General features: G+C 38.7%; 1 protein-coding gene across 1 annotated transcript in view; it reads left to right on the forward strand.

Moving 5' to 3' along the window:
* The window catches only part of NEPRO (nucleolus and neural progenitor protein), a 324864-nt gene that overhangs the window by 224400 nt on the left and 76694 nt on the right, over nucleotides 1-23770 (forward strand). The window contains exon 6 of the mRNA XM_044072737.1: nucleotides 16838-17214. Within this exon, the coding sequence (XP_043928672.1) occupies nucleotides 16838-17214 (377 nt within the window). The remainder of the gene's footprint in view (nucleotides 1-16837; nucleotides 17215-23770) is intronic.

The raw sequence follows: 23770 nt of genomic DNA on the forward strand, positions 1-23770 counted from the left end.
GATAGCCTTTCAGTTTTGGTGGGTTTACAAAACCTGTGGATAAATGGGAAGAGTTTGTCCTGCAGCTGGAGTAGAAAGTTAATCAGGCTTATAACTGCTGTGTTAGGGTCATGTAAGGAGAGTATATGACTCCAGTTGTGGGCTGTGAGAAGGGTTCTGAGTTTGTCTAGATTGGTGCCATGTAGTTTCTGAAGGCCTTTAATACTGGTCTTAGTTTTATAGGATGATTGACATATGTAAAGGTGATTAGGCAGTGGTCGCCTAGTGATTGTGGCAGAATGTTTGTATTGCTGATGAAGTTTGGTATGTTTGTCAAGTCAGGTAGCGTGTGGAGTGTTTGGAGGACCTGCATTTAGGTCTTTTTGGTTCATTTATGAGTTGAAGGAGACCTAGATTTGCTAGAAAAGTACCTAAGTCAGGTGAAAAAGGACCAAGATAATTAAGATCGACATCACCTAGAGTAATTGTTATTTTTGGGATAGTTATTAAGGATGTTGGTGATGAGTGATTTGAATTTATTTAGGGAAACAAGGGATGGTATATAGGCTGTAGCATTCAGCAGTGGTTTGTTTTTGTGATTTGGAAATTTTAGTAGAATCCATTTAGGACCATAGTCTGAGGAGGAGTTTGCTTGGGCAATGACGTTTGGGTTTAGGTTATTTTAGAGAGCATCCACCTGATCGTTTGCCTGGTCTAGCATCATTGACATACTTGTAGGTGGTTAGAAAGTGTTGGGAAGTTGGGAGTCTTTTTTGACCCAAGATTCCCTCACTGCAAGAATGTCTGGGTTGTGTTGGGAAATAAAAGCACTTATGAGGTTTAGTTTTTTCTGATGCCATATTCATTAAGGGGGGCACAGGCCAGTTTAGGAAGGGAGTAGTTCTGGTGTACAGGAAAGGGAGTTGTTGAGCTTGGGTTGGGTTCATCGTTACTCTTAAGGAGTAGTATGAAGATTATTGGGGATATTCTGAATGAGGTCTTCAGTGTTTTTATGCAGAGAGACAAATGTTTGAATAATAACAATCGTAAAGAAGAGTGATCCTGACAATGAAGCACTGGGGAATAGGTTTGGTCTGATTACTGAGGGGATGGGGGGTGTTGTGGTGGTAGTTCATTGTTAAGGAAGTTGTGGAAGTAGGGGTAATACATAGTGTTAATATTGTTTTAAGTGTTTTATGAAGACGTTTGTTACTAGTAGCAGGAGTGAGGGAGGTGAAGAGGAAAGAAGGAGGTAAAACAGGGTAAGTTGTGGAAAGAGGAACATTTTACTGATTGGATGTGTATTATGTTGGTACAGGAAGTTGTAAGTGAGAATTAAGACTTCCAGTAATATTGTAGTACTGACTATGAGGGCAGTGAGATAAGAGCATTGTGTTTTTTTGGCTGGTGTCTTTTTAAAAATTTGGTCTTGAGGACATGACAGTGGGTGGAGATAAGAGCAAATATAATGGGTGGTCTGGGAGTTGGCTGGGGAATTGGGGTTGGGAGGGTAGTGAAGCGGGGCACAGCTTCCACTGTCTTGGGAGTTCATCAGTCAAGGCCCATGTTTAGCAGTGAGCTGAGCTGTTTGGAAATGTGATCTTGGAGAAAAGTGACAGTGCTAATAATTGTATGACAGTAAAGCAGTGTATGTTGTTCCATCACTTTAATAAGGTAGGCTCAACCTAAAGGGAATGTACCTATTGAGATGGAAGTGTTTGGAAAGGAAGAATCAAGCAAAGAGCAGCCAGAGAAATACCTCCTGCCTTAACATAGTCAAAAAAAGAAAAAAGAAGAAATGTAAGACACTAAGTACAATTGGCACAATATGTGGGAAATGTACCTTAAGTTTTTCTTTTTTTGCTTGCTTTTCTTTTTCTAAGGTGCCTGTGCAAAATGTTTGAGTAGAATCTACTGCAAAGTTGATATTTAACACAGTGTGAGGACAGATCCAGGTTGATACTATAACTGTAAGCAGGGAGGAATGACCATGGCTGACTTGTCAAGTTGAAAGAGGCTGACTCTGGTAATAGTGTCTTGTGTTTCATTTTATCATCTTTTTAGCTTACCAGATTTTTCTTTGTATTCTGCATTGTCATATATTGTTTTCAGTAAACATGATGTATTGCAGATTTATGTGTGAACTTTGGTAAAATTAATTGGTTTTGTTTGCATGTTTCTTTGTTTGCTTATGGATGTTATGATAGTCCATATGTAAATGTATACTGCATTTTAATGCCTTTTGACCTAATGGTGGAAAGGATAAAAGGACCTGCCCGTATACCTTTACCAAAAGTTTTAAAAAAAATGAGTTGTTGGTTGCCATTGTCCCAACATCTGTAATAATGCAGGTGTTTTGTTATTCTTTGACTATTTATTTTTTATTGCTGCACTAGTACGGCTGCCACGTGTTTGTAGCTAAGTATTTAATGCATTTGTTTGCTCTCTGAGCCCCAACGGCTGCCTGGACAGTGAATATTACTGTTATCTAATCTGCAGATGTCTGTGTTTGTGTAACTGTGAACTTTGATTCCTCCTTTACTAATGGGCTATTGTTTTGCTCCCTAGCCATCTCCCTCCTGTTTCACCTGCAATAAATTCTGGATTTCCTATCTCAATATCTCTACTTGGTTACCCCCCTTCAGCGACTGGGAATACGGCCCTGACCAGCACAGTACAAGAAAGCTAACTGCGAGGGATAGACACTAAGTATGCAAATATCTCCCTCAAGCACTGAAATTATTGTGTAGGGTTGAATATAGTTTGTAACTGCTAAGTCTGAACATTCCAGACTGCTTTTTGCTTTTATTACCGTAGCTGAGCACTATACCACGGGTTCCTACCTCCTGATTCTCGACAAACAAATTCCCCTGCTTACTGTACACCTGGTTATAGACCTCTTGTACCTATATTTGATATTTTGAAGCTGAAAATTGTGTTTAGCCTGACCTCGTTGAGTGGGATAGACTGATTGTTTTTGGGCGATCTCACTCCAATAGGTGCTGCCCCACTCCGTTCGCCCACCCTATGCTCGGGCTCACTTTGCTCCCATTCCCACCCACCCCCGTATTGTTTCCTTTATACCTATCCACACCTGTATCCATCCCACCAATTCCCCGCCCCTTCCTGTTTCACTAACCAACCCCCTACTATTCCTTATTAACAACCCTTATACTTATTTCAGTTCCCATACTTAAACCTGTAGTCTCCATCTTATACCCTTAGCCTACATTTCCATTGACAACTTTACTCCTAATCTTTTGTTTAGCCCATACTACCCTGCTCTTTCATAACTTACCCTCTTAATACAGTACTCCTTCCTACTCTTACAGACCATGTCTTCACTTACTGTATCTGTTCTCATCCTACCCCCACTTACTCTCCTTCTCTAGTAACTTCCTATCCCTATGTACTATCACCTATCATAATAACTCCTACATACCCCTATTCATTCTCTCATACTGCTCATTTCTCTACATATCTTCTTCCATTCATCCTCTTAACACTCCACTCCTTAAAATAAAAATTTCTCCTACTTAATCTTTCAACTTTCCAAAGCAAGCCCAAACTTTGCTACTACCAAATACCATTTCGAAAGTACTACCATCTGCTACCTACCCTTCTTCTATCTGGTGATATACACCCTAACCCTGGACCTATCTCCTCCCCCATTTCATCCACCCCTCCCCCACCTAAAAAACACATTTCCTTCTACTCTATCAACACTTGTAGTATACTAAACAGTCTGTGAACTTCATGCCTGCATAACTGATCATAACCCTGATATTGTCTCCTTCACCAAAACCTAGTTAAAACCGCATATCCCAGATAATGACCTCCTTCTCCCAGGATATAACATATTACGATCACCCTAACAAAAAAGGAGGAGGCGTAGCAATACTTTATGCTAACCATCTCACCTTGACATTGCTACCTAAACCTACCCCATTCTTTGTACCTGCAGAACTAATCATAGCAAATCTCAAAATTAATGACCACTCCTCCATCACCATTGGCTGCAGTTTATATACCCCCAGGTGATAACATCCTCATTTTAGAAAATATTCTCTCCTACTTCACTCACAACTTTCACAATGAAACCATTATCCTTGGGGACATGAATATCAATTGGTTATCTATCACTAATGACAGCTCAAAAATTAATATTAATTTATATGGCTTCTCTCAGCCACCCAACCCATTCTAATAATTCTCGCACTACTCATACCCTAATAGACTGGATACTAGTATCCCAACCTTTGAAATACCACAACCCCCAAACCTTACCAAACTGTTTAAGTGACCACTCTACAGTAAAGGTTACCAGTCTCTCTCCCCACCTGTCTAAGCCACCCAGATACATCACCTGCTGCAAACTCAAACTTTAACCCCGACACTCTTAACACCCTCCTCTCTAAAGTTAACTGGGACGTTCTAAAATACCTCCCCTTAGATGAAGCTGTCCTTTGCTTCAACTCTATCTTTCTCAACATACTAGACACTCTGGCTCCCATTTGTACTATACGCATGAAATCTGCAGTCTCACCCTTGGCTGTCCAAAACTACTCTCAACCTTATGAAAAATAGAGACAAGCGTTGGAAAATCTGGTCCCAAACTAAACTTCCTAAAGATCTGCAAAAATACAGAGAAGCAAGGAACTTAACAAAAAATATATAAACCAAGACAAAAAGGACATTTACTATAACCCTCCTATGGCACTAAAATCCACCTCAAAATAATTCTGGCACTCAATTAACCAGATACTCCACCCAGGCAATCCTTCTTCCCCAAACCCATCCCCAGACAAAACCCCTATAGAAATTGCCTCCCTATTTAACTCCTACTTTATTTATATCCAAGCTGTTAAAGTCTAACATACCATCTACTTCAAACCCTCCTGTCACAAATCCTCCTTTGACCACATCCCTCTCCAACTCCTTCTCCCTCAAACCAGTGCCAAATTTCTTTATCAGGACTCAACTATCCAACTTAAAACCCTGCTCCCCATCTACAGATAAAATTCCCCCCTGCTCCCCATCTACAGATAAAATTCCTCCTAACTTTCACCAACTAGCATCGGAGTCCCTTGCCCTACCAGTATCTATTTTAATTAATCGCTCAATAGCAGAAGGAGACATCCCAGCCATATGTAAGCAGTTTCATACCCTTCCAATACATAAAGGCAGCAACTCCTCTGATATCTCAAACTTCCGTCCTATTGCTATCCTGTCCCCTCTTTCCAAAGTCCCTGAAAAGTGTGTTCACAAACAGGTCATTCAGTATCTTATTAAGCATAACCTAACTCCTACTCAACATGGTTTCAAACGTAGACATAGGATAGGAGTGCTGTGGTAGTGATTTCTCCACACAGTCTCTCTTGCCAGGGACGACCACAAGCTAGTTTCATGCCTATTTCTGGATATGTCCAAGTCATTTTAGACTGTCTCTCATCCTCTCTTCTTAAACAAATTACAAGAACTAAACTTCTCCCCTGAAACTGTTTCATGGATGTTCATCGTGTTTCACTGCTGCAGTCATTACACTTGGGTTATCTTGCCGTCAGGCGGTCCCGCAGTCAGCCAGAGTTCCAAAGTCTTGGTCTGGCGTCGGTTGCTGTCGCTTCTTCCCTGACGTCAGTTCGCCAGGGGTATATAAGATGCAGCCGACACCATTTTCTTCAGTCTTTCTTGCCGCACGGTGCCCGACGCAAAAACAGTTTGCAAGTGCCGGTCGGCCGACTCCTGAGATTTTCAATTCTAATTTCAGAACCGAAGTCTTCTACAAAGCTAAGTACCCCATTGGGGAAACTTTTTCTTGCCTCAGACCGATGTCAGTAAAAGTTAATAATTGTATTTCTTGTGGGAAGCAAATACCTCATAAGGATTTTCATTCTTACTGTATTCCATGCCTAGGCCCAGACCACGACATCACTAGCTGTCGGTTTTGTGCTAGATTTAACAAACGCACTGTTAAATGTCGGTTTGATTTTGCTCGCCATTACTTTGGCTGAAGGTTTAATTATACCATGCCGTCGAAACAACCATCGACTGGAATACACAAAAAATGCAAAGACAAGGATAAGGACAGGCATCCGAGGTCCAAAACTGACGATGAAGCCTCTTCAAGGCCAGTCACCAGTTCTCAGTGAGGCGCTTTCACAGCCCCTGACACCCGCAACCTCAGAGCCACAGGCCGCCTCCGACTCCCACGTAGAGATGACTAGGACTCTGACTAGGCCTCTGGATACTCAAGGTGTTGGGCTTACGGAAACTAATCCTTCAGATGGGTCCGGAGCCGCTGAGCAGGCACCGGCCTCTGAGGGTGTTTTCAGACCTTCGCAGCTTACCATAAAAACTACAGCCAAGTCAAAGACTCCATTAAAGACAAAGAAGCAAGTACAGCATTCACCTGGACAGGCCTCCATGCCTAAAAAAACAAATGCTTAAAATGGCTGAAGACTTAATTACTCTGATCAGGGGTTCCCATCCCCCTCCTGATAAAAGGCCTAGGCAGGATACAGACTATGCTTCCTCTGACCAGGTTTCCATTTCTTCTGATTCCTCTTCAGACCATGGATACTCTTTACCCCCCTATGAGGACTCAGATGCTGAAAAATCTATTCCTTCAGCCTCTCCTCCTGAGGATTATTCTTTTGGGGAAACTTTACATACCATGAGGGAGCATTTCCATTGGGATGGCCAGGATTACTCAGAATCCAAGAAAAGGCTCAGAGATTTTCTCTTATTACCTCGGCACAGACCCCTGGCTATTCCGCCAGTGTTAGATATTGTGGATGATGTGTTCTCTGAATCCAGTTTAAATCCTGATTCTTTGCCCCCTGTACCATTCAAGTCAGACAGATACTACAGAGTCCCTGACTCTCACAAATTTCTTTATAAAAACCCTGCTGCTGATCCAGAAACTATTTCCCAGGGTCCCAAAGGGGTAAAGGCTTCCACGGCTAAGAATCCAGTTCCCTCTGACAGGGATTCTAGAGCATTAGACAGATGGGGAAAGACAGTTTACACTTTAGCAACTTTATCAGTGAGGGCTTTAAATTGCCAGTTCCACATGCTTAAATACCAGCAATATTTAATGTCTCTGTTAAAACAGAAAATGATTACAGTTTCAAAACATCCTAACTATAAGGAAATGCAGGAATTATTGCATGCAGCTGAACAAGTGGGAAAACATACTTTGCAATGTGGATTTGATTCATTAGAGGCTTCCTGTAGAGCAGCAGTTACAGGATCTGTGATACGAAGGCATGCTTGGTTAAAATAACAAGCTTTACCTGATCATGTTAAGGCTAAATTATTGGATGCACTTTTACAACAGGATATTCGATTTGGTGTTAAGGCAGAAGAGGTATTAAAGAAAATATAGGATAAGGCAAAATCTATGCAAACAGTAAAGGATTTCTTACAGGTACAGCCATCTCGATTTAGTAGAAATTAGCCTTCGAAAAATTGATCCTTTCCAGTGTCACAGACCAAAAAGAGGCAGATACAGACGCCCAAGAGGCAGATCTCAGCCCCAAGGCTCTTAAAGACCACGAAATTGAGGTGCTACTACCCCGAAAGGAGGTGAGGACAAGTCACAACCTTACAGGAAACGGTCCCAATGACTTCCCCCTTCAAATGCCAAACTCTTTCCTTTTGGCAGCTCCCTTAGGGGGAAAACTAGCACTTTTTTCACAAAACTGGCATATAACCACCCAAGACAAATGGGTTCTGAACATTGTGTCTCAAGGTTACAGGTTCCACTTTCACACTCTACCAGGACTAAAAGGAATGCCAAACCTGCCACAGAATCAATGGGCAGAGGCACAAAAACAAATTGCAGCCCTCATGGACATGAGAGCTATCCAAAAAGTGCCACAACAGGAACAGGGACAAGGATTTTACTCAAGACTCTTCTTGGTTCCTAGAAAGGACAAAGCCTGGAGACCCATACTAGACCTTTCTACTCTAAATACTTACCTGGAGGTTCTGAAATTCAAAATGTTGACACTACAGCAGCTTCTTCCCATGCTGGGAAAGAAGGCTTGGCTTGTTACTTTGGACCTCAAAGAGGCATACCTGCATGTCCCTATCGGACAAAATTGCAGAAGATACGTCAGATTAATAGCTGGTTCAATGCATTATCAATTCTTTGTGCTGCTCTTTGGCTTATCTACTGTGCCCAGGGTCTTCACAAAGTGCCTGGCACCAGACAAAAAGGAATTAAAATATATCCATACCTGGACGACTGCATTATTCAAGCAGAGAGCAAGGACATTCTTCTAAAGCATCTGGCGTTTGTAAAAAAGTTGCTGATTTGCCTAGAGTACACAGTAAATGAAAAGAAATCAAAACTAGTGCCGTCACAAGAGATAATATTCCTGGGTGCCAGCTTAAATACAACGGCCCAGATGGCTTATCTCACGCCAGACAAGCAAGGACAACTGACTCAATACTTTCAATTGATGGCAACAAAGACCAAACTCCCTGCAAGAAAAATTCTGCAGGCCTTGGGATTCATGGCATCTTGCATTCTTCTAATTCCATATGCCAGACTGCATATGAGGAAATTACAATGGTACCTAAAAAGTGTTTGGACTCAGCACTGTCACAGTTTGGAAGCAGTAATACCTCTAATTCCCTGCCTACAACAGGAGTTTCGATGGTGGGCACAGGCATGTCACCTCAACAAGGGACAGCCGTTCACTCTACCCACAGCCAGGCAGACACTAACAACAGATGCTTCGGATTATGCCTGGGGAGCACACATGACAGGAAAATGTATTCAGGGCAAGTGGACCGCAGACCAAATGCATCTTCACAGCAATCAAACAGTGATGTTGGCTGTACAAAATGCCCTAACAGCTTTCAAGGACCTTCTGCACCCAGGACAACTATTATTAAAGACAGACAACACCACAGTCATGTGGTACATAAACAAGCAAGGGGGCACTCATTCTTATCCCCTATGCAGACAAGCCAGGACCTTGTGGAACACAGCTCTAACCTATCAAATTCATCTGCAAGCACAATTCCTGCCAGGAGAGAAAAATACGCTGGCAGACTACTTAAGCAGAAACATCATGGATCCTCACCAGTGGAAATTAAATCCACAAGTATTCAACATAATAACACAGAAATTGGGGTGCTCAGACATAGATCTTTTTGCCACCCCAGAGAATTGTCAACTACAAAAATTCTGCACAAGGACTTATCACACACAAGCATGGAAAGTGGATGCTTTCTCGTTCAGCTGGAAAAGCCTAACAGTTTATGCCTTCCCACCACTGTCTCTCCTTTCAAAAGTACTCCTAAAAGCCAGACAAGAGAAACCACAGATGATCCTGATTGCCCCAGACTGGCCACGCCAGCACTGGTACCCAATCTTAAAGAATTTAGCTCAAGGCCCACCATGGATTCTACCTCAAACTCCACACCTTCTGACTTAACAAGACAATCGGATCCTGCACAGTCAGCTCAAAACTTTAAACCTGGCTGCATGGCAGATTCATTAATCACACAGACAACACCACTCTCTAAAGCTGTTATGGATGTCATTCTGGAGGCCAGGAGGCCTAGCACCAGGAAATCTTACTCAGAAAAGTGGAAGAGATTCTGTGCTTGGAACCAGGTGCAAAGCTTTGACCCTCTTGTCCCAAATATTCCTCAGATATTACAATACTTGACTGAGATGCTGGACAAAGGAATATCTTTTTCTTCCATTAAGATCCACGCTTCGGCCGTCTCGGCTCATTACAACACAGATCCTCCTATTTTCTCTCATCCATTGCTAAAACAATATCTCAGAGGGGCTAAAAACATAAGACCGCCCCGGAGAGCACCAACACCAACTTGGGACCTCAATTTTGTCTTGGAAAAACTAACCTTACCTCCTTTTGAGCCAGCCAGTTCAGCAGAATTAAAATATATATATCATGGAAAACTGCTCTGCTTCTGGCAATAACCTCAGCAAGAAGAGTCTCAGAGTTACAGGCACTAATGGCAGTGGAACCTTTCATCATTTTTAACCAAGACAGGGTTTCTTTAAGGACAAACCCTTCATTTATGCCTAAGGTGGTATCCAGTGTGGCTCTTAGTCAAACTATTCATTTGCCAACTTTTTATCCAAATCCCCAGAACAAAGGGGAGAGACTTCTGCATTCCTTGGACATACACAGACAATTATGTTTCTACTTGGACAAAACAAAAGCTTTCAGAAAAACTGAGCAATTGTTTGTAGCATATGCTGCAGGATCACAGGGAAAGGCTATTTCAAAGCACTATTTCAATCCAGAAGGAACCAGCATGCTGTAGGAGCAATAATACGTCCTGTTTATTGAGGGTGACTGCACACTTTTAAAACAAAACAATTCTCATAGCTACAAATGGTAATAATATTTTTATGAATATTCTTATGGATATTTCACCACATACATTTAATGTATCATTGTATTATTCTATATACAAAAATTAGATTAATGATTAACAGCATAAGTTTACGAGCGCATGTATTCATGTTATCTTAGTGAATGGAATGTCAGAAATACTTTTATATACAAGATAAATCCATGACAGCACATTCAAAAGAGTAATTATATTATGAAAATAGGACATGTAAGTATTTAGATAGTACAAGACAAGTAGCAAGCATAAATTATATTTAAAATGCAAAGGAGAACAAATTAATTTTTTAAGTAAATATTGACTGTTTTCTTGCGAGCTGTTTCTTTAAATGGATTACTAGAAATGGCGCCAAAAAGTGTTTAAATAGGTTTAATTAAACCTTTTAATTGATTCTGATGAAGTCCACATGCTGGTGGATGAAAGCGCTTGATCCGTTTGTAGATATGAGAATTGTTTTGTTTTAAAAGTTTTTATTTTCACTGTTGTGTGCAGTCACCCTCAATAAACAGGACGTATTATTGCTCCTACTGCGTGCTGGTTCCTTCTGGATTGAAATAGTGGTATTTATTCGCTGTTTCTGCTCACTATTTTGCTATTTCAAAGCAGACCATTTCTAAGTGGATAGGACACTGTATTTGGTTCTGCTACACACAGCATGGGAAACCTGTACCTACTAACATTAGGCCACATTCCACCAGGGCAACAGCCACTTCAACTGCTTACCTTAGAGGAGTACCTACCAAAGATATCTTGGAGGCTGCAACTTGGAGCTCAGTACACACCTTTACCAAGCATTATCACTTGCCTCTTTACTCTAGATCCAGAGCTGGCTTTGCCATTGCAGTGCTGCAGGGCCTCATAGCCACCCCAAATCTTCTATAGAACCAGCCACCCTAACTCAGCTTTGGGATTCAACCCAAGTGTAATGACTGCAGCAGTGAAACACGAACATTGTACAGTTTTTTACCTACCATAAATGTAGATGTTCGAGTGTCTTCACTGCTGCAGTCCAGGTTACCCACCCGCCATCCCCTCTTTCTTAGCTGGGACTTATCTATACCTTTCTACCCTATACTACCTATGTGGGGTATTTGCTGGTAACTGAAGGTTTGGTTGTTTACATTTTTTGTATGTTTTATTTCCATTATGTTTTGCCTACCTATTTGGGGGCACCTGACATCTGGGACAAGAAACACTGAAGAAAACTGCGTCTGCTGCATCTTATATACCCCTGGCGCACTGATGTCAGGGAAGACGCAACAGCAACCGACGCTGGACCAAGACTTTGGAACTCTGGCCGACTGCGGGACCGCCTGACGGCAGGATAACCCAAGTGTAATGACTGCAGCAGTGAAGACACTCGAACATCTACATTTATGGTAGGTACAAAACTGTACTGTTAAATAGCAGTCCGCACTCTCACCACCTGTACCAGTCAGAATGGGTGTTCCTCAAGGCCCTATTTTAGGGCCTTTACTCTTCAGTATTTTCACTAACAATCTCTACTCTTCCTTCCCCTTGACTTCTCTAGTTCATACACTGATAACTCTACCATTACTACTATTGCCAGCTCCGTCTCTGAACTCCATTCTGTCACCCAGACTGCCTTTAACTCAATAGAATCTTGGCTTACTGACAATCAAGTCATACTCAATCCAAAAAAACAAAACTGCTACTGTTTCTCCCTAAAAATCTGTCCTATATCAAATCTACTTTCTCCATTCTGTTTCTTAACACCACCTCCATACAAGTAGAATCCAGCACCAAACTCTTAGGATTCACCATAGATGATCAATTGAAGTTTGACATGCATATCAATAATTGTATCAAAAAGACCCATCAAAAACTCGGACAACTCTACAGATCAAAAAAATTCCCTTCCTCGGATGCCAAGATTACACTCTCCCAATCATACCTCCTATCCAGTCTTATGTATGACTCCCAGATCCTTACTGATCTTGACTCTACCCTTCTCACCAAGCTTGAAACCTCCTACAATAAAACAGTGTGATTTGCAGCAGATCAAAACTATAAATCCCATCACTGCATCTCTCTAAAACTAATGAACTGGTTAGAACTACCTCACCATCTTGTACTCTCTCAACTCTCCATTATTCACTCTATCCTTTACTTGCCTTCATTTTGTCCAACACTTGCACCACTTATTTCTTATTACTCTCCCTCCAGACAACTTAGAAGCTCTAACCAAAACTTACTCCAAATCTGTAAACCCAAAACTAAAACTGGATGTAAACTGTATAGCTATGACCCATCTATGTCCTGGAATAAACTACCTCAAGAATTACGGTCCCTTACCAACACAAAATTATTCAAAGCAGCATTAAAAGACCACCTCGAAAGTCATTGGTACTGCCACTGTACTCAGCCACCATAAAATATATTAATTGTATCCCTCTTTCTCCCTCTTCTATCATACTAATCAATTTTACTTACCCACTTTCCTGTAGTTCCACAAGTTTTCTACTCTCAACCTCCAGTCTCATCGCAATTTTTACTTTCCTATTCAACATCCCTATACAGAACTAGCCCCCTCCTCCTAGCCCTTCTTCCTTCTGCCCCTTATTAACAACCCCCCTCTTCTCTATATCAATTCCTAAACCCCTCCATTTCACCCACACTCATCTTCACATCTTACTTCTTTGCCATACTCTATAAAGCCTTGATTCTAAAATACTGTTTAATCAAATTGTATTTTAAAGACTGTAAATAGTTTTTTTTTTCTTTTATGATTGTAATGTATAGACTGTTAAGAGTTGTTTATTTCTTTTTTTGTATTGCTTACTCTATTTGTTAGAATATGCTGTGTAATATTTATACTTGACTATTTTTTTTTACTTTAATGGAGCTTTCCTCCCTGGGTCACTGCTGAAAAAGGGCACCTGCCCAGTCAGACTAACCCGGTCAACAAATGTAAAATAATTAAATAAATAATTAATTTTATAATCAAAGTCTTATATTTAGGGTAATGTCTTTACTACTGAACCAGGTATCTGTGTTTTGTAGACCATCATAGAGTCTTACTGAAATATTGATGTTAGTCAGTTTACAGACATTAGCATATTTGTTTATCCAGAGCTCAGTTCCCACTTTTAGATCTGATAAAAGTACTTGGTAAAAAAGACATGACTATCCTCTTCCTTAAACATTGATTTACTAATTGAATTACACATGGACTGACCCTGCTTTTTTTTTTTTTTTTATTCCCTTAACATGGAGTAACAGCAAAAGCTTTAGCAAAGCCAAGGTAAGCCGTATACAGTCAGTCTTTCATTAAGTGTAGTACTGTTTCAAAAGATAAGGTCTCCCTTAACAAGTCCATACTATTCTTGTCTTACAGAACTAAGTCCACTTTAGTGGTCTCCATTAATGTAAAAAAACATGACTAGCTTTGCAGACTGTACTGTAATTGTGCAGAAATTTCATAAGAAACTATGAGAAGCTTTACAGCAAATATTTGTAGAAGGCTTTGACAGAAAAGGCAGAATGTTTTATCAGCTTTGTACACTGTGTAAGGCATGGTAGTGAGATCACTTTCCAAGAGCAATAATGTTATAACACAGGGGAGGATTAGAAGTCATGCAAACGTTTTTTTTTTTTTTTTTTTTTTTAATAAAAAACAGTGACCTTCACATCAAGCAGTCTGCAGATGAGAGAGAGAAAAAAAGAGGAAATTGTGAGATACCATGAAGATGTTAAATACATACAATTTAAGTATATAGAGTTAAATAATGGGAGGGATGCTGCCACTACAAAATGTAGTTTACTTACTGAAAGAATTGATAAGACTGTAGTTTACTGAACTAAACTGCAATGAGACTGGAATGCATGTCTTTATCTGTTAATTACCCAAACGTGTGCTTAAAAGGTGCCAGTCTCTCCTTTATGGGCCAAGTCTTCTTGTACCTTTTGCAATAAAGTCTGCAAACTGTAGCTCGGTTAAGAATACTTATACTGCGGAATGCTGGATAACAGTAACAGTGCTGATAAATATGTCCAAAGATTCTGAGCATATATTCTGATTCTCCTGAATAATATCAACTGAAACAGACTTTTCCTCCTGAATAGTGTCATCAGTATTCTGGAATGCTGAATATTTATCCTGACTTCTGGACTCAAGTGTTTGTATTGCAGATACTTTCTGCATATCAGTCCAAACAAACTAACTTAACTGACTGTATCTGAAGTATTTCCTAATAATACCAAAAACCCTGTAATGTTCTACATGCCTGTTTAACTTTGGTTTCCAAGCCTTGTAAGATCTGTTTGCCCTCAAAGTACTGCGCATTCTGTTCTTATCAGTATTTTTGACTGAAGGTTTTCACTGATATTTACTGAAACGGTATGCATACTGTAAAAGCCTGCTTTAGTATGGCTGCATTTCTAGACTTATGCAAAAAAATACTGTATTTTTATACATTTAAATGATGTCTGATCTAACACTTGCTTAATTTTATAATTGTCTGAGTCCTAGAATAAGGCAAATATTTCCATGGAATACACAGAACAACTTGAGAGTCCACATGATTTGTTCAAGGAAAGTTTGAGGGGGGAAAGCAGATAAGTAAATGTTGTTGGAATTGAACACTGTTTATTAGATGTGGAAGCTTGTTCACAGACTATTTCTGTAATATTTAAGTTACCTGTCATCCATTTGGTAACAGAAAAATGCCAAAGAATTGTACTGACTCTTTCATTCAAGTAAATGTTATGAAGACAGTATTTTACAGTACTGGAAGGTTAGTAAAGACATGAGTTTGAAATGTGTTTCTACTCTCCAAATATGTTAATCTGAAAAAGTCACTTAACTTTATCAAGTGTTTAGCTCTTGCAAAAAAAATAGACTGAGTCTATCTTCACTACCTAGTTAACAGAAGAAGCAAGCAAATAAAAAAAAATATATGACAATGCAAATATTTACTTATTGTGTATTTTATTGGGATCGTCAGATTGGGCTATATACAGGATCCCTTTTCAGCAGAGGCCCGGGGAGAAAAGCTCCAAAGATAAACAACAAAGTAGAACAACAAATTGTATTACAGCAAAGACAGTGATAAAAATAAAGAATTACAGCAATCATTAGTATATATATATATTACAATAAAATAATTATAACTAGTATTAAAAAGGTAAGATGCAAAAAAAAAAAACTTTAGGGTATGAATTGATGAAGACAACATACCATGTTCTGCACTGTTAATTTCAGTTATTAGTTATGAGAATGAAGAGGCAGGGAGAAGGGAAAACTTTGGAAGGAGTGAAGAGGTCCATTAATTAAAAGGTATGTAGCAAGTGTTTGGGCTGTAGCAAATATCTGGGATGCGATGAAATATATTAAAGGTTTCCCAGTTAAGTAAACTATGGATAACCTATATACTGTTGAAGCAGTAGCTACAAAACACAAAGCTTAACCTGGATAGCACACACAGGGACAGAGCAAAGAATTTTGTAGGAACTCGATATCTTTGAAAACACCGAGGGAAAGTATTGGCCTAACTGAAATAAGCAGAAAGTTCCATTTATTTGCTAAAGGGAGGAATATATGGCGTTGTCTAGTCTGTCTAGTTAAAAATAATCTGTTAAAGGAACGTTGTGCAAGGTAGGCTTTCAGATGACTATGCAGTTTCATGGGCATTTAAACTGGTAATTAGCAGAGTTTGTTTGCTAGCATGTGGCAATATTATAAACGCCACAGAAAAAGAAAGAAAGCGCTTGATGGAAGTGAACCTGTAGTGAGTGGTAAACTGGTCCAGCAATAGCACTTGACCAATATGTGTTCTCAGTGAGTGACTTTGCCCTTGTCCTAAAATGCATTGATTTCAGAACTGATTATATTAAATTCAGAGATGCAGGCTTATCCTCAACAGCCCCAATTTTTTTTTAAAACTACGTAGATCACAGCTTTTTGCGATGGACATGGTTTTGGTGCTCTGACATGTCTTAATATATACTGCTATTGAAACAGATGTCACGCATGTTTCGCTTTTGATAATTCTGCATATTTCCTGAAAATCGTTACCTCACTCCCCCAGCACTCTGGCATTTATTTTGCTAGTTGTGATTTATCTCAGGAGGCTCAGTTTTTAGAGGAATTCTTCACACATCAGGATGGATGCTTTAGGAGTTGATAAGTGACCGTTAAAGTTATGTGTGCTTTTACCAATAAAATGAAATGTTTTAATACTCAGTTTGATAAAATGCTCACAATTTATACAGGTGATTTGTAACATCTTAGGGGATAGATCATATTGCATATTTATGCAGGATGAAGATGGTTAATCAGTAAGTGCTTATACTGATAATTCATAACAGCAGTTTATTGAGATTATCCTAAAAGTCTGTATTAAAAGTGTGTATTTTTGTTGCTTGTAAATGAACTGCTGTTGTAAAATATATGATTTACAGTTTCATGAAAATTATATTTTCTTTGCAGGGTGTTGTTCAGAGGTTTATTGAAATATCTTGTCATGTTGTATGAGAAAGTGCATTCATTGCTGCAAGACGTTTCATCAGTCCAACAGCTGCCTTATGCAAAGCAATTTACGTTTCCTTTACTTATCAAAGACTTTCTTGGACCCTCATATTCGGAGATAATTCTTACAAAGCGGCCTTCTGCTCCTTCTGTTAAATCTGGTGAAACACAGGGTGTGACTGTTTTACTTAATAGATTGTTCACAGCTCAGAAACCCTTACTTCCTGAAAACAGCAATGGAATGTTTGACACAGTTGGAAAGTTTCATAAAAATCTTGCCATACCAAGAAAGGAGCTTGATATTGGACGTCCTGTCTCACTGGAAAGGTTTGACAGATGTGAGTAATGCTTTATTTAATTTTCATCATCGTTTGCACAGGTTGTATAAGATGTTACTCCTCTTTAAAAAAGAGGTTGAAAGAGATGCTTAGGTTATACACCTTCTCCCACTTCCCACCTGTGAGGGAGCCCTACTCAGTGGCATTACAACCTGCACCCATTCAGGCCATTCATTTTGCAGAGGTGGTCCTTTCATTCCTTCCACTAATGGAGCTCTGCTGGTAGTGAGCAGGTGAGCTTGGTGTTCTCCATGGATAGCATACCCATAGGCTGCTTGTTGAAATGTCATAACGGAGTAGTAGGGAGAGATGTGCATGCTTCCACATACACCACCTGTTCCGTGGTTTTATAAGGAAAGTCCCTATCTCACATGGCACTACAGGTAAGTGATACACCCAGCCAATGGTAAGTGTTTCCAGTGTTTTTGCCCTAGCAGCCTCCCTCCCTCCCTCCCCTGAGGATAAGCAAGCAAGAGTTGGCTTTTCAGGCTCCTCTACCTTGTTCTTCATACGCTTGTGCTGATAAATGGTTGTTTGGCTGAAGTCAATGCTTCAGCTGGTATAGCTACATGTCTGAGCATGGAGTATGTACCTTAAAAAATATTACAATACCCTTAAAGGGTTTAGTTTTAAGACTAAAATCATTGCTGTGGAAATAATCGTGAGTGTATACTTCTGTTCAGAGTTCTCGCCATCCAGAATCTTTTGGGGATCATGTAGATTTAGCTGTCTGGAATTTTGGGGTAGACATTGACATTCTGTGTAGCATAATTGCAAGCCTTGGAACAGTGGAACTGTAGTTGCAAATGTGGGCTACTATAGACTACTCCTGAGCTTGTGAAACTTCAAAGCATTCCCGCACTCCAGGATTCAGTAATCTGAGTAGGTATGTATAATTGGCAAGGCTGTACTGTAACTGAGTCCACTTGCAGCAATGTTTGAAAGTAGTAACAGTTTCAGGTTCAGGTCCATTGTGTTTTGTTGAAACTGCAGTTTATTTTTCAAAGTGTTGGGACTTCCAATATTGGGCCTTACACTTCTATTAGAAAGCTGAGATGCTGCAGCTATGAATGCTATTACCCATTGTTAAAGAACATTCACATATGATTTTTATTTTAAATAAAACAAACTCTGTGTTACAGTAAGCTTCTCATCTGCAGTAGAAGATCCATCACAGTGCTTTACTATAGGAAAGCTAAAAGTAACAATAACTTGGTTAACTTTGAAGACCCTTCTTGGCTAATGACTGGTTGAGTTCATCCTCTGTACCATTCATAAGCTGTCAAAAAGATGAAAGATCTTGTATTACCAGTCATAAGCTGTCAAAAAGATGAAAGATCTTGTATTCATACAGAACTGTCTTTTTGATCTTATAAAGGCTGTGACGTAACTTACCAGATATGTAAGCAACTGCATTCCTTGAGCACCTTGTTCTTTTTTGTACCGCTTACACAGTTTGGATTGTGATCTTTATTGCTGTCCGTGAAGTATTACTTTTATATGTTCAAACAGCAAATTGAGTCTTCATGTATCCTTCAGATTACTGGCTAAGATCTGCATTGGAATTGCTATACTGTCTCTGGGTAGGCCCCAAGCAAGAAATTTGGCAGAAATGAAGTGACTGGATGCTACTTTTTTATATTAATTTTAATAGTTCTTGGTAACATTTGGTAAGGAGGAGTTTTTTTTTCTTTTTACCTGTAATGAGCTGCTGTTTCTCTCATTTGTGTTGCAGCTCTGTTTCTGTACTTTGGAAATGTTGAGATGACTGTTTTCTTGGCTGTTGCACTTCTTTTTCAGACAAGTGGACTGTTGGCATTTGTCTATCAGCTTTTAGAGATGCAAAGACTGAGGGTTGCTGCCATTATATGTGGGTGTGGGTAAGGTTAGTTGGTTTGCAGAAATTGTACTGTGCATCTGTTGGTTCGCATTCCTTAAGCTGTGGCATTGCTGGAGCTAGTAGAGCTGCATGTGCTGTACAGACCGCCATGTTTCCTGTACAATCCATTGTAGCTGGATGTTGCATCTACTTTATTGAAGTTTGTATATTGAGTGAAGTGGTTAAGCTGTTTCTGTGCTAAGAAGTTTTTTCTATGGTGCTGTCTGCTATGTAAAAAATCAGAATACAAATAATGCTCTTTCTTAAACACGTAAAGAGGTTGTCTGTTTTATAAAATGTATTTTTTATCTATCTGATAATGTGCAGTTGGATATCAGTGGTGATGTTGAAAAAATTGGATTTAGAAATTATAATAGCAACTTTTGTTAGATGCATCAAAACTACCAGGGTTGAATGATCCATAGAATTTTAAATGGGTATTGAATTGTAGGCATTCAAAACAATAATGTAAGACTTTTATAGATTTACTATATATACAGAAAGTTTTATTCATTTGTCAATAGGTTTTATTCATTTGTCAATAGTTATGTTTATTGGTCAAGAGATCATGTGATGTAACTAACTGTTAATGCCATTTGTGAGATTTAAGCTTCAGTCTGAAGTTTTGTATGAAAGACGTAAAAATTGACAATATTAAATTTTGTGGTCTGTTTTTTTTTTTTTTTTTTTTTTTTTGCAATAGTTTGTTTATTTATTTTTCTGTTGGTTAGTGAGTGGTGATGGGCCATTTTGCATAGTAGTATTTGTAATCTGGTTCTGAGGAGGGCATGATTTTGATGTACGTCTCCGGCTCTAAGCAGTTTTATAAGTGAGAGATAACCTAAAGGTTTTCAGAAAGTTAAAATTATTATTTAATAATAATACCTGAATATGTATTTGTTTATCAGTACTGGTCTTTGGAAAGGAAGATCATTTGGGGTTGGGAGGGTGGCTTAATGGCCAAGGTGTTTGCCTTACAAACACAAGGTGCAGGGTTTGAGTCTCACAAGGGATAATTGGCTAGGCTTAAAATGACTCGCAAGGGCAGTTAACTTTGTACTAAACTATGAACCTATGTCTTAATCTTTATTTAATTATAAATAGAGAGTGCAGATGTTGGGTAAGATGCCTAAAAGGGTAATCTGTGTAGGGACCTTTGGTAGTATCTATAAGGTATATGGCTAAATATCAACAAATCTTTCGTCAAAACAAAAAAAAAGTTTGTGTATTACATTGCATATATTGGTGACTGTAACTAAAAAGTACAAAAACATTTTTTGCATTGATGCAAGCCCCTTATACTTTGCTACATGAGGGAGCTGAATCCCATATTCCCCAATACCTCTTATACTAATTTCAAACTTGTACCACATCGGGTTACAAAGAAACACCTTTAACCCTACTGTTTTTATTTATTTATTTTTATTTTTATTGTAGAATTTGATAACCAGATAGATGAGCTGGTCTACTGATCCTTTTCAGTCACAACCTAGGTACAAAAGTACAATTGCAAGAACAGAGAATAAATCATAATCCAAATATGTATAAAATGGATAAAACATAGTAGGTAGGTGTGTATTTTTCCTGGTTACAGAATAACAAATTTACATACAACATATGTGAACACTGACTGTTTAGATTTAACTGTAGTACAGATATGTACAGTATGTACAGTACAGCATGTATGGCTTAGTTACATTGTTCAGGTTCAGTAGGATTTAATAAGATCATTGAATGATCTGATTATTAGGAATATGTATGGGTTGCAATTGTTAGCAAGTGTCACAGATGCAAAAGCATCTAGATTCCTTGTATAGATGTTCCTTTAGCCATTTTTTAAAAATATCCAATGTGTAATTATTTGCATCATTAGACAAGTGGTTTCACATGGCTGGCCCCATTCTAGAGAATGCTTTTTCATCAACAGTGGGATTGAATGTAGGTCTTGTAGGTGCAAGAGTGGATTTATTTCCTATGTCAACAGCTTTGTTCTGTAATGGCAAGCAGTCTTATAAAGGTTGGGGCAATTTAGTCACAGTGGTGCAGGCCCTGGTCTGCTAAAAAAAGTAAATCTGTATGTTTTATTTTCAGCAACTCATAGTTATTGGCTGTACTGGGGGTAATAATTGTAAGGACATATTCTAGTGTTGATATGAGTACATTACAGCTGTGACTAAGTGTGTGGTCTGGAGAGTAGGTATGAGATATGATAGCATGGTTTAACTTATGAGAGGACTTTGGATGTGATGTTACTTTCATGAGTTATGATAAGTGTTGGTTCAAAGGTGATGCCTATGTTTATTGGTGTATAATGTTAGGAATGAGTATGGATGATGTTCTTCTATTTTTTAAAATTAGAGTGGTATACAGGGGAGGTTTTTTTTTAAGTAGAAAAAAGTGACATTAGTGTTTGTACTGTCAATTGTAGTCTGTTTGCATGGAGCCAGTTACATGAGTCTGTAAATTTAGTTTGTAAGTGTGATTTATGTGTTTTGCTTGCTTCCAGTAACAGTATATTATCAGCATACATAATAAACTTTTATGGCATGGTAAGTCAAGTCTGATGGATTACTGAAGACCTTAAAGAAAACATGAAAGAAAGGGGCAAAACTTGGAAAAATGGAAACTAAACCCCTCTAATGAAAATCTCCTTCAAAAGTTCCTCGACCTGAAGAATTCCACTTCAGTAACACCAATTCAGCCAAAACTACCCTTGCTAAGACGTAGTACAGACAGAGCCTTGTGGAACATCAGCATTTAGTGTGCCTCTATCAGAAAAGATATGATCAAAAATATTTGAAATGCCCTGTCCTTAAGATAGATTTTGAAACACAGAATTGTATTTCACCAAAGATAGTTTTAAAGAGCTTATATAAGAAGGTGACTATGGTTTAATGTTTTAAAAACAAGTTAAATATGACCTTCACTTATATTGCTGTAGATGTTATCAGTGTCTGTAAGTAAGGCAGGTGTGGTACTTAAGAAATTTCTGAATTCAAGTTGTTGATCACATAATTAGCCATAGTCATTTATGTACTTAAAATAGTTGTTGGTAAGTTAGCTTTTTTGAAAAATGTTCTTTTGAGCAAAGATTTGATATGGATCTGTAATCATTTAGATTTGTGGGTGAGTGGATTTTTAGGAGGGATATTGTGACTTGGGTATTTGACTGGAGGAGGAGCTTTTTTGTTGTTAGTGATAAATTAAAGTTATGTATTGGTGGTTTAACAATTTGGCTTCCATTATAAGGAAGGTGTGTGCAATTTGCTAAAGTTAGCCACTAATGGGCTTAGTTTTAAGAGAAGGGATATTGTTTGCTTAGTTGATGTAACTGTGAAATGGAGCTGGGGTATATGAAACTATTAAATATAATTTGGTAGTTTGACTACCACTGAGTTTTTGATTTGGAAGGTGTTTGTGTCTTGTGGTAGAAAGAATGAAGTTTCTGAAATTATTTGTAAATTAATTGCGTCTCTTGTCCCATTTAATAGAGGAGGGAACTTAATCATTAATGTTTCTAAGCAGTTACTTAATTTCTTTCCAGAATAATTTAGGGGTTGAAGCAAGGGTAGTTTTGGCTGAATTGGGGTTTATTGCGCTGGACCTTCTCAGGTCTATGATGTTTTGATGGAAATTTTTATTAGAGGGGTATAGTTTACATTCTTTTCAAGTTTTGTCTCTTTCCTTCATGTCTTTTTGATGTCTACAGTAAGCCAGAGGCATGTTTTACTTATGAGCCTCATTCTATTTGTGGGGAAAATTGTTTATGAATGTTTGAGAAAATGCTGATGAAGTAGGAAAGCACTAGTGTAGATTCTTCTAGAAAATTTAAATGGAAATTGGCTATATTATTGAGATGGCTGTTTAGGAGTGGTAGTATGCTTTCAGGACATGGTCTGCCTGTTGCAGCTACTGTGGCTTCCTTCTTGGTTGTAAATTACCATGAAGACATGACTGGGATAATGGCTGCTGATGGATTTAGAGAGAATTTCAATGATTATACAGCTCTGTGTTATGTTTGTTGTAATAAGGACTACTCCAAAGTGGTTACCTGTTTGAATGTTAGGACTTGTGGGTAGGTGTAATAGCTGTTCAAGCCCATGGGTAATGCGACTGTTGTTGAGTTTAGAAGGGTCAGGTTCTATTGCATTAAAAATGAAATCACTGAGAATAATACAGTTGATACCAATAGGAAATTTATTATTAATAGTTTTCTGCATAGTGGAGATTGTGGAAGGTGGAAGGAAGTATGTAAACAGCTGCAATGAAAAGGTATAGATGGTCCCCTAATGTGATGTGACCAAGAATCTAATTGAGGCTTTTATCATCGGGTAGGTTTGCAGTGGTATAGCCAGTTAGTGTAACAGAATGACCTACTTTGATAAGTAAAATTACTCTTCCTCCTTTTCTCTCCCTATTGCATTAATGTAGATTGGACTGTAGTGATTACATATATTTTCTGAAGGAAGAAGTCATCTTTAGTTCATGTTTCAGTTAGGACGACTAAGTATGGTGGCTGTATGTTGAAACCTGCTTCAAGTGTGACCCATTTGTTATTTATGCTACCTGGGTTGATTCTACCTTTTTAAGAAATTTATTATTGCGCTGTGATAGGAAGATTATTGTGATTATATGGACCTGGATTACAAGTAGCTTTTGTATTCGGTAGTATAGTTT

Source organism: Protopterus annectens, chromosome 5.part0 (genome assembly GCF_019279795.1).
Source record: "Protopterus annectens isolate FY-2018-M chromosome 5.part0, PAN1.0, whole genome shotgun sequence".
Classification (NCBI taxonomy): Eukaryota; Metazoa; Chordata; order Ceratodontiformes; family Protopteridae; genus Protopterus; species Protopterus annectens.